At 38.8% G+C, this 12,304-nt stretch overlaps 1 protein-coding gene across 1 annotated transcript in view; it reads left to right on the top strand.

Moving 5' to 3' along the window:
• Window positions 1-682: 682 nt before the first annotated feature.
• Window positions 683-12,304, top strand: part of FCHO2 (FCH and mu domain containing endocytic adaptor 2) — a 118,253-nt gene continuing 106,631 nt past the window's right edge. The window contains exon 1 of the mRNA XM_032848700.1: window positions 683-874. Coding sequence (XP_032704591.1) covers window positions 842-874 — 33 coding nt within the window. The 5' untranslated portion in view covers window positions 683-841. The remainder of the gene's footprint in view (window positions 875-12,304) is intronic.

Below are 12,304 nucleotides of genomic sequence, written 5' to 3'. Positions count from 1 at the left end.
ACTTAAATTAAGTCCTGGAAAATACTTTTTTTTTTTTTTTTAAACTGCGTGGGTCAGGGAAATTCGTTCTTTTTGGGTCACGTTCCTGCCCCAGCTGGCCTGGTTTGCTAGGGGCGTGCTGGAGGTCAGTGGCTTCCGCAAGGAACTTGGTGCCTGGGTCTCGCGCTGCTCCAGAGACTCTCAGGCGACACTGGGCGTTTCCTCTTTTTCCGGCCTCGGAAAGTTTTGTTTTGGTTCTTAGATCCCTGTCAAGGAAAGGAACCGTACCGACCAAAGGTTTCCCAGTCTCCTCCCGGTGGCCGGAGGCCAAATTTCCCCCATCACAGCTTGACCAGACTTGGTCCCTTCAAGATCCTCCAGGGCCGGGGAAGCGCGTCTTGCGTAGAGGAAGAGAGGAGGCAGTCAGGCTGCCGTATCCACTGCCACTGGCCGGCCCTTTTCTTCGCTCATCCGTGGGCCAGTACCCATAGTACCGTAAAGGGTGCGCGCAGTCTCTCCAGTGACTCCCCAAGAACCCGGTTCTCCACCATTCCCAAGAGAATACTCAATTTGGCCAAGCCCGCGCTGGGTAGAGGGGAGGGTTACTAAAACCCGGAGATAGAATGAAGAGCGCATGCGCAACCAGGCGGTGGCTTTCAAGAGTTCTCCCGGCGGCAGCAGCCGCTAGGTGGCGCATGCGCCCTGGAGGGTGCGGGCCGGTCTCCGGGAAGAAGGCAGCGGCGGCGGCGACGGCGGCGGCGGCGGCGGCTGTGGGGAAAGGCGGGGGCGCCGTGGGGGCCGTGCCCGTGTTTACACAGCGGCGGGCGGGCGCGGACGCGGAACCTGGCGCGGCGGCGGCAGGATGGTCATGGCGCATTTCGTCGAAAATTTTTGGGTAAGAGCGGGATGTTGGAAATTGGGTTGTGGGGTGGGAAGCTTTCTCCGCCTGATCTCGGCCTGTGTGCGCTCCGGGCGGCGGCGAAGGCTCGGCGGTGAGCTCTAGCGTCCTCGGACCGCCGCCGGCTGGGTCCCGCCTGTGTGAAGCCGGGAGGGCTGCGGGCCGCCGGCCGCCAGGTCTCGCAGGCTCGCAGCCCTTGCGGGGGCGAGGGCTGTCAGCACGGCCCCTCATCCCGCGGCGGGGACGCTTGGGGGCCGCCCGCCGCCCGCGCTGGGACAAAGCGCCGGATGGGGCGGGAGATGGGACCCGGCCGCGCCGGAGGCTTTGGGCTCCGGGCGCGCTCCACGGCTTGGACGCGGCCGCCGGGCCCGTGGCGCGGCCGCCTCCCGCTGCGCGCTGCCAGCGATCGCCCGCCGGAGCTGGGCGGAGGGGGCTCGTCCTCGTCCCGCGCCGCAGCCCCCATCTTAGCCCTTTTGCCCCCCGTGGTTTCCACACAGAGTCCCTTGAGGGCTTGGCCTGGATCAGCACTTCCTCTCGGCCTCGCAGCTCGGCTCTTTGGTCTGCGCCCAGGACTTTGCCTCTGGGCCTGTTCACAAAGCGTGTAAAAGTTGAATTTAATGTAACTGGATTCCTTGGGCTTAAATGCACGAAGACTTCCCCTTGTGTCCTGTGCTCCTTCCCCTTCCTCATTCTTTCCACACCCCTCTTCTTAACTCCGTATTAGTATTAGGTGGTTCTCTGAGAATGACTTCAGTCACCGTGCGGGGTGTTTTTCTGTATTGTTTGTTGTAATGGGAAGTGCAGTGCAGCCGAGTGCGGGAGAGGGAGCATGTTTACCCCCGTATCTTGGGTCAATCTCAGTATAGGTCCTGACAGCTGCAAGTACTACAGCTCCATTTTAGTTAAAATTCAGAAGTAATTAAAGGAGAGTTCTTTCAAGGAAGAAGAGGTGTGTCTTAAATTCTTATTTCTAAGTGTATCACGTATGGACTAATCAGCTCCTAGTCATTTGGCTTGAATGTTTCTTGTTTTCCGTAAGCGACATAAATACGAGGCATTAGGTTTTTCTTTAAGAAATACCCTTATGGGGCGCCTGGATGGTTTAGTCGTTGGGCATCTGCCTTTGGCTGGGGTCATGATCCCAGGATGTTGGGATGGAGCCCCGCGTCAGGCTCCCTGCTGAGCGGGAAGCCTGCTTCTCCCTCTCCCCTTCACCTTGCTTGTGTTTCCTCCCTCCCTCCCTCTCTCTCTCTCTCTCTGTCAAATAAAAAATATTTAATGAAGTTACAGCTCACATACTATACACTCAGTTAAGTGTACAATTCGGGGGGTTTTCGTCTGTGCAGTTACGTCACCACATCAATTTAGAACAGTATCATTACCTCAGAAAGAATCCCTGTATCCATAAGCAGTTATTATCTCCTTCGCCCCTAACTCAGCCTAGGCAGTTTTCTAATCTATAAATTTCTGCCAAAGAGATTGGTCTCTTGTGGACATATATAAATGGGATCATATGTGTTATCCTTTATTGGCTTCTTTTCCTTAGCGTGTTTCCACACTTCACCCGTGATGCGGCATGTATCAGTACTTAGTTGCATTTTATGGCCAAACATTCCATTGTGTGTGTATGCTACATTTTATCTCTTCATCAGTGATAGACGTTTGGTTGTTTCCACTTTTGGGCTGTTATGAATAATAAATACTGCTATGAACATTTTTGTACAGGTTTTTGTGTGGAAATGTTTTCATTTCTTTTGGGAATGGAATTGCTGGGTCATGTTGTTACTCTTTAACATTTTGAAAAACTGCCAAACTGTTTTCCAAAGTGACTGCATGGTTTACAATCCCACTAACAATGTCTGTTATGTTCCAATTTTTGTGCGTGCTGGATAACACTTGTTATCCGTCTTATTGTAGTGGATGGGTGTGAAGTAATATCTCATTGTGGGTTTGATTTCCATTTCTCTGATGGCTAATGTTGAACATCTCTTCATGTGCTTTTAAAAATATTTTTAGAGAAATACCTTTTTAGATTCATTGCCCATTTTTAGATTAGGTTATTTGTGTTTTTATTGAATTGCAAGAGTTTTTGTATATTCTGGGTAGTCTTTTATCAGATACATGATTTTGTAAACATTTTCTTCTATTTTGTGGGCTTTTGTTTTTTCTTGATGCTGTCCTTTTTGAAAACTTTGTTTTTAAAAGTTATTATTATTTTAAAAGATTTTATTTATTTGAGAGAGAGAGATCACAAATAGGCAGAGAGGCAGTTAGAGAGAGAGAGGGGAAGCAGGCTCTATCCCAGGACGCTGAGACCATGACCTGAGCTGAAGGTAGAGGCTTAACCCACTGAGCCACCCAGGCGCCCCTTAAAAGTTATTTTTAATTGAAGTATATAGTTGATGTATAATATTAGCTTCAGGTGTATGATGTTCAACAATTACATATATTATGACATGCTCACCAGTGTAAGTGCCATTACTGTCTTACAGTATTACAGTATTATTGACTCTATTTCCTATGCTGTACTTTTCATCCTTGTGACTTATTTTATAGCAGTAGGTTTGTACCTCTTAATCATCTATTTCACCTATCCCCACTGTCCCCCCATACCACCCGTTTTTTCTCTTTATGAGTGTTTCCGTTTTTTGTTCATATGTTTTTTAGATTTCATATATAAGTGAAGTCATACAGTATTTGTCTTTTTCTGTCTAACTTGTTTCACTTAGCATAATATACTCTGTGTCCATCTGTGTCAGAAATGGCAAGATTACATTGTTTTTTATGGCTGAGTTGTCCATTGTGTATGTGTACCACAGCTCCTTTATTCATCTATGGATGGACACTTAGGTTGCGTTCATATATGTTGGTGATTGTAAATAATTCTGCAGTAAACATAGGGGTTCATATACCTTTTTGAATTCATGTTTTCATTTTCTTCAGGTACATATCCAGAGGTGGAATTACTGGATTTTATGGTATTTTCTTTTTTTTTTTTTTTTTTGTTTAAGATTTTATTTATTTATTTGACAGAGACACAGCAAGAGGGGGAACACAAGCAGGGGGAGTGGGAGAGGGAGAAGTAGGCTTCCCGCTGAGCAGGAAGCCCGATGTGGGGTTTCATCCCAGAACCCTGGGATCATGTCCTGAGCTGAAGGCAGATACTTAATGACTGAGCCACGCAGGTGCCCCAATTTTATGGTATTTCTATGTATATATTATATCTATATATATCTATATTATTATATATATTATATATATCTATGGAGATATATATCTATGGAGATAAATATCTATGGAAATATATATATATATAATATATATAATATTTGATAATAATATTTTCCACAGTGGCTACACAAATTTACATTCTCACCAACAGTGTGGGACTGTTTCCTTTTCTCCACAACCTTGCTGACACTTGTTATTTCTTTTTGATAGTAACCGTTCCAACTTGTGTGAGGTAATTTGATATTGTCCTTTGAAGTATCAAAGTTTTAAATTTAGAAGTCCGGTTAATTTATTTGTTATTACTTATGCTTTTATTGTTTACTCTAAGACGTTTTTCCTAATCCATGGTCACAAAGATTTACTTGTGTTTTCTTCTACGGGTTTTATAGTTTTAGTTCTTATATTTAGGCCTGTGATCCATTTGAAGTCAGTTTTTGTGTGTGGTGCCAGGAGGAGGTTCAGCTTCATTCTTTTGCATGGATATGTAGTCTCAGTACCTTTGTTGAAGGGCTCCTCTTTCTCTGTTAAATACTCTTGACACCCTTGTCAAAAATCAGTTAACCATAGATGTATGGGTTTATTTCTTGATTTTTAGTAGTATTCCATTGTCTGCCCTTACACTAGTCCTACACTGTTTTGATTACTATGGCTTTGTAGTAAGTTTGGCATCAGGAAGTGAGAGTTTTCTAGATTTGGTCTTCCTTTTCAAGATTATTTTGCCTATTCTAGGTCCCTTGCCATTTCTGTATGAATTTTAGGTGTTAGCCTATCAATTTAATTAGTTTATTAATTTAGATATAGTTGATATATATAACCTATCAATTTTAGACTTCAGGTTTTAGGCAACTTATAAAACTATTAAATTGGATTTAAAATTGGCATCCCAAAATGTTTTGCTTTATTTTATTTTATTTTTTAAATAATCTTTACACCCCATGTGGGGTTCAAACTCATGACCCCAAGATTAAGCATGCTTTTCAAACTGAACCAAGCAGGTGCCCCTTGAATGTCTTTTGATGGATGAATGTGTTCTTGGGGTTACTGGGTTCCTCAGTCGATTAAACATTTTTAGCATCTGCCTTCAGCTCAAGTCATGATCCCAGGGTCCTGGACTCGAGTTCCATACCAGGCTCTTTGCTCAGCATGGAGTCTGCTTTTCCCTCTGCTGGCAACTCCCCCTGCTTGTGTGTGCTTTTGTGCATGCTTGTGCGCTCTATTTCTCTGACAAGTAAATAAATAAATAAAATCTTAAAAAGAAAGAATGTGTTCTTGATGCTTGCTGACTTACTTCCAAATTGTATATTAAGGTTTGTTTTTTTTTTTTTTTTTTCAGAAATTGAAGTATAGTTTACTGCAAATTGTACATTAGCATTTTAAAGTTACTTTTGTTTCTGTTAATTGAGCTTTGAATATAGCCTTGTCTAATGGTTTTTGGCTGTTATGAATAATGCTTTCTACGAACATTCTTTTATCAGTTTTTGGGTGCTCCTTGTTGTCCTTTTTAGGGGAGGAACAGGAATGAATTTGGATATCTGAAGTCTAGAGAAAACTTCTAGTCTAATTTATGTTTTTGTCTTTTCACTTTCCCACTATTGAACGCAAACAGTTAAAATAGATTTCATTTTATTAATTCCAAGCCTGGAATTAGGGCTGAAAACTCTAAATTAAATATAAAAGCTTTATAAAAAGTTCCAAAGGAGGACTAAATGAAGTAGGGAAAACTAAGAACAAGAACTAAATAACTTCAGAGAATTTGATACTTGTCTAAGACAACTTAAAAATTTACATATTTTAGGATCATTTATAACTTCTTAAAACAGAAATTACAATATTAGTTTCACTCTTCTCCCCTAATATTTAAAGTAGCACTGTCAGGTCAAATAAAACTTGTCAAAGTGAGGTAATGGGAAACTTCAAAGTTTTAAGTTTCTAACCAAACAACTTATTAATTGTTGTTTTCCCTACATATAAAAAGACAAACCTTTTTGTTGTGGCATTTGTTAGAGGAAAGTTTGAATCATTCAAACTATTTTCAAGCCCTTTTGAAAGTAGCACATCCTGCCTTTTTCTTTAAGGTATGGTTTTTCTTAACTAAAATAGTATGCTACATTACGAATTACTTAATATTAAACTTTGAAGAGAAAAACGTATTTAAAACTTCCTATACAACAGGTGGTTTGTTGCTGATAAGTCATTTTTTGCCACAAAGTATAGTGCCTTTGATAATAAAGTTGAAAATGTTTTTCTTTTTCATTAAAATTGGATAACAGAATTAATTTTGATAGAATTCCACACTATTGCCTTGGTATATAAAACAGTTGTTAGTCCTTCAAAAGATAATGTAACTTAACTTTTTTTGCTGATATTATAGTAAGTATCTCTGTACACCGTTTCTCAGAGTAGGGTACTAATTTATAGTGCTCTTGAGATTGTGTCAGCATTGCACTGTAGTAATTAAAATGGCTTTATGTTTTCATATAAACCCAGATTATTTAATTGAGGAGTTAGATTTTGAAAAACATATGCTTTTTTATGTATAATTAACACACAGTGTTATATTAGTTTCAGGTGTACAGTATACTGATTCAGCAATTCTATACAGTACTCAGTTCTCATCATAAGTGTACTCTTTATCCCCATCACTATTTCCCCCATCCCCACACTAACCTCCCCTCTGGTAACCAGCAGTTTGTTCTCTATAATGAAAAGTCTGTTTTTTTGGTGTGTCTCTTTCTTTGTTTTGTTTTGTTTGTTAAATTCCACATATGAATGAAGTCATATGGTATTTGTTTTTCTCTGAGTTATTTCACTTAGCATTATACACCCTAGGTCCATCCGTGTTTTTGCGAATGGCAAGATTTCATTCTTTTTTTTTTTTTTTTAAGATTTCATTCTTTTTTTATGGCTAAGTAATATTTCATAGTATATATTCATCTTCTTTAATCTGTTCATCTATATAGATGGACCTTTGGGTTCCTTACATATTTTGGCTATTGTAAATAATGCTGCAATAAACATAGGGCTACTGCTTATATTTTTTTGAATTAGTGTTTTCATATTCTTTGGGTAAATACCTAGTAGTAGAATTACTGGATTATATGGTAATTCTATTTTAACTTTTTAAGGAATCTCCATAGGGTTTTCCGCAATGGCTGAACCACGTTTCATTCTCATCAACAGTGCATGAGGGTTCCTTTTTCTCCACATCTTTTGTGTTTTTGATTTTAGCCATTCTGACTGGTGTGAGGTGATAACTCATTGTGGGTTGTTTTTTTTTTAAGATTTTATTTTTTTATTTGAGAGAGAGAGAGAACGTGAGCGGGAGGAGGGGCAGCGGGAGAAGGTTGCCCAAGGAGACTCTGCACCCAACCTGGAGCCTGATACAGGGCTTGATTCCACAACCCCAAGACCATGACCTGAGCTGAAATTAAGAGTCAGAATGCTCAGCTGACTGAGCTACCCAGGCACCTCCTCATTGTGGTTTTGATTTGCATTTCCCTGATGATGAGTGATATTGAGCATATTTTCATGTGTCTGTGGCCATCTGTATATTTTCTCTGGAGAAATGTCTGTTCATGTTTTCTGATTTTTTAATTGGATTATTTTTTGTTTTTCGTGTTGAGTTGTATAAGTTCTTTATGTATTTTGGATACTCACCTCTTAAAAATTTATTTTTTTAAGGAATGGATTTCATTGGTGATAGTTATTTAAGGGGAAAAATAAAACATACCTGATTTAAATACCTTATAAACCTTATTTTATATAATAATCCTGATGTCTATAAAATAGTAAGCATTCTCCCAAAGACATCAAGTATTCTTTAGCATATATCACATTATAATGAGCTGACGTTTTTAGTTAGGTGACCTTTTCCAAAAATTATTTCCAGTCAGCACATCAAGAATGAAATAATTATCTTGGGTGTTTTTATCCTGAAGTATTTCTTTGTTTCTTGTCCTTATTTCTTTTATTGTTTAACCAGTACAGAAGTATTGTCTGTTGGTTTCATTGGCATTGTCATGCTTTACTTCTAAATAAAATTGGAGCACTTGGTTATATTTCCAAAATTTGATCGATCATTTACATGGATAAACTGGGAGGATTAAAATGTTTTTTAAAAATCTGGAATTGGGGGGGGGTTATGGACATTGGGTAGGGTATGTGCTATGGTGAGTGCTGTGAAGTTTGTAAACGTGGAGATTCACAGACCTGTACCCCTGGGGGAAAAATATATATATATATATGTTTATAAAAAATAAAATTATAAAAAAAAAAAAATCTGGAATTGGGGGGTATCTGGGTGGCTCAGTGGGTTAAGCCTCTGCCTTCGGCTCAGGGTCATGCTCTCAGGGTCCTGGGATCGAGCCTCGCATTGGTCTTTGCTCAGTGGGGAGCCTGCTTCCCCCTCTATCTCTGCCTGCTGCTCTGCTTACTTAATGATTTTTCTCTCTCTCTGTCAAATAAATAAAATCTTTAAAAAAAAAACCCTGGAATTGCTATTAATAGGACTTTGAAGTGTAAAACATTGTATTTTTGCTTAAAAAAAAAAAGATTTTATTTATTTATTTATTTGACAGAGAGATCACAAGTAGCCCAAGAGGTAGGCAGAAAGGGAGGGGGAAGCAGGCTCCCTGCTGAGCAGAGAGCCCTATGCAGGGCTCAGTCCCAGGACCCTGAGCTCATGACCTGAGTGGAAAGCAGAGGCTTAATAACACTGAGCCACCCAGGTGCCCCTGCTTGATTTTTTTGTAATCTAAATTTTTTTTTTAAGATTTTATTTATTTATTTGACAGAGATCATAAGTAGGCATAGAAGCAGGCAGAGAGAGAGAGAGAGAGGAGGAAGCAGGCTCTCCGCCGAGCAGAGAGCCTGATGCTGGCCTTGATCCCAGGACTCTGAGATCATGACCCGAGCCAAAGGCAGAGGCCCAACCCACTGAGCCACCCAGGCGCCCCTGTAATCCAAATTTAATATCCTAGGGAGACTAACACCTAACACCTATACATAACACCCACACACATGTATTCTTGGGGGTATAACCCATATGCAAATTGAAATATATATATTTTTAGAAAACTAGTTGAGGTAATCATAGATACCCAGATTATAGGCTTTCTTTTTATTACTTGAAATTTCCAAATACTGCTTATGATATGATCCCATTGGGTGGTACGCTGAAATTTAAGACGTGTATATGTATGCATATTTACATATTACATTAATTAAAAGATTTGCAAAATTTATGTGGTTCAGTATTCAAAAAGTACCAAAGGGAACACAGTATAAAATCTTACTCTTTTTTCCTTAGCCTCCAAGATCTCCACAAGGGCAGTAACTGTTACCAGTTTTACATAGCTTTCCAGAGATGATCTCTGTATATAAACAAGGAAATTATAAACACTAAGTTAGAACGTGTGGTTGTTTAATTGTTAGCGAGTTATCCATGCCCAAATTGTTTCCAACTGCAACAAGCTAGGAAAATGTGAACTACAGATTCATCTAAAGTTGGTTCAAATAGACTTGACAGATAGACATTATAAAATCAGCATTTTAGATGGCAGTAAATTTTATTGTGAGGCCCTTAGAATTTTTGTTTTGTATTTTTGCTTTAATTGTAGGAGAAATTTGAAAGTCAGAAATTGATACTGATTTAGTCTGTGTAAATTCAGCTCAGGGGAGGGATTTTAGAACGTTGACATGGAAAGGATAAAAATTTGCTGTCTGGGTTCTTTTGTAGCCATGCACACTAAATCCTCATTGCTCTAATCCTTTCAGAACTGCTTAAGTTATTTAGGCAAAGGCATGGGAGAACAGGTATGCTTTATATCATCGTACACACTTGGCTAGCATAAGCTTTTTGGAAGTAGTTTTTTGAGTACTGTTTCTTGAGGTTATCCATCCTAGTTTGACAATTCTAAAACATTTAACAAAAGCACCCTAAGAGGGACGCCTGGGTGGCTCAGTCTGTTTAAAGGTCTGCCTTTGGCTCAGGTCATGATCCAGCATCCTGGGATTGAGTTCCGCATCGGGCTCCTTGCTCAGCAGGAAGTCTGGTTCTCCCTCTGCCTGCCTCTCTCTCTCTGTCAAATGAATAAATAAAATCTTAAAAAAAAAAAAAAAAAAGCACCCTAAGAAATCCATATAGAAATATGGTGCCATGGAGATGTAAAGGGAATAAGGGTTTGATTTTCAGTTTACCTAGTGTGGAAAGATGACAATATTACAGTTGGAAGAATATTAGTAGCGGTTTGGTCCACAGAGAAGAGCATAAGTTGGTCAGATGTGGGGGAGAAATAAAAACAGTACAACAGAAGCTGAGACCTAAAATGGTAACTATTGGTTAAGTTGCTAGAGAATGTTGCTGGGATAGCCAGATTCAGAGGATTAAATTAAGAAATGATTAGTGAACTGTAGGATGAATTTGAGACACACAAGTCCATTAGTTCTATTAGGAACATGCTCCTTCCCTGATGGAACAGCAGGAATAAAGGTTACAGAAGATAGGAGAAGCATGTTTGCTTGCATTTAGGGATAAGATGGGAAGGTACAATATAAGTAGAGCAAATTGGTGATGCTGGACCTTAATACTAAGAAGTGTTAGTTTTTATTTGGTTGAAACAAGAGCAGTGAAGGTGGCTTTCTTTTTTAATTTTAACCATTGTTATGTGATAGATAGAACAGAGAGTACAGAAGAAAAATTATATATAGCTTTTCCCTGTGTCCTCTGAGATTTTCTTTAGAAATACAACATGCACAGTGTGTTCTGCTGTATTGTCTGTAGCTTGGTATTTTCAAATGATAATTGCCATGAAACATTTTTCTCATTTGATTAAGTATTCTTTGAAAATATTTTGTAGTGACTTTCATAGGTTTCCATGGAGTAAATAGGTAATTTTTAAAACTGCTCCTAAAAAACTTTAAGGTTTTTTTTTTTCATTTATGAATTAGGAGGAGATTTAACTATTAATATGAACAAGATGTCAGTTTAAGAAGGTAGCCTTTGTCTTTGAAGGTACAGATTGAAGAGTTTTTGAGAAAGCTGAAATTGTTTTTATTTTTTTATTTTGAGATTAATGAAAATTACATTCATTTACAGTATATTACAGAAAATTTGAAAGTTATAAGACAAATTATCCTCTTTGCTTCTGCTATTTTTGTTGAAACCATGTAATATCTTTTAGGTGGCTTTACAGATTTAATTTACTGGAAGAAGTGAGTTGTAACTGAAGACATTAGGGAGTATTTGAGGGGTTAGAAATAATTTCTTTAATGTGATAAGGTTTATTTTCTTCAGTCAACCAACAAATGTGTTTGAGCGACTTCTGTACCTGCAGCAAGTAGTACTTACTGCTGAGCAGTGCTTGTTTTACATCTTCAATCACTGTTTTCTGCTTTAAAAACATCTTGCAAATGGTTCTGTAGAATCGTTTTGATGATCATGTGTGAAAATTTCAATGTATAAATAGAAGGTTGACTAGAAGAGATTATAACTTGTGGTTAAATGTGCTATTTACTTATAGAAAAACTGCTTACGTAAGAACTAGAGGAAAAGGAAAATGTAGAGCGGTAGGAAGTGATGATATTTATTTATTACCTTTGAGGCGGTTTGAGGTTGAGAGGAAGTTTAGGCATGTTATTTGCTGTTCACATGACAGCACCTTCTGACCCTTTGATCCCCTTCCAAAAATTTTTAAAAAGATTTAAAAAGGAACAAGGTAAAATAAACATCAATTCATAGTGTGATTGTACAGTATACACTATCTCCTGCCTGTTTTCTAGAATCTTGGAGTCATCAGAAGTGAATGATATCCATACTTTTTGTTTTTAGTGTTTAATTTACTGTTGCTCTTAAAAGGTTCTTTGAAGGAGAAGTTTCAAACCATTAACTAAAAATCTCTGGGATTTATAGCTTTGTGTTTTTCCACTATTACTATTCATGGGTCTTAAAAAACCAAGGTACATTAAACAGTTCCATTTTCATTAAAATAGGTATTTCATAGCTTTGTTAATAGAGATGCACTTTTTCTTCAAGTGGGGAGTTGTTAGGTTGTATTTTATATTTATTTAAATAAATGCCTTTGAGTTTCCAAAATAGGTTTGATGACGTATTCAAACTTTTTAACTTGAAATTTCAAGTATGTCTTGTAGATTCTAAATTAGACTAAAAAAAATCTGAGTATTTCCAGTGACTTGGTG

The sequence above is a fragment of the Lontra canadensis genome, unplaced genomic scaffold, assembly GCF_010015895.1.
Source record: "Lontra canadensis isolate GAN:19392208 unplaced genomic scaffold, GSC_riverotter_1.0 scaffold4, whole genome shotgun sequence".
NCBI lineage: Eukaryota > Metazoa > Chordata > Mammalia > Carnivora > Mustelidae > Lontra > Lontra canadensis.
This window is presented reverse-complemented; position numbering and strand designations above follow the sequence as displayed.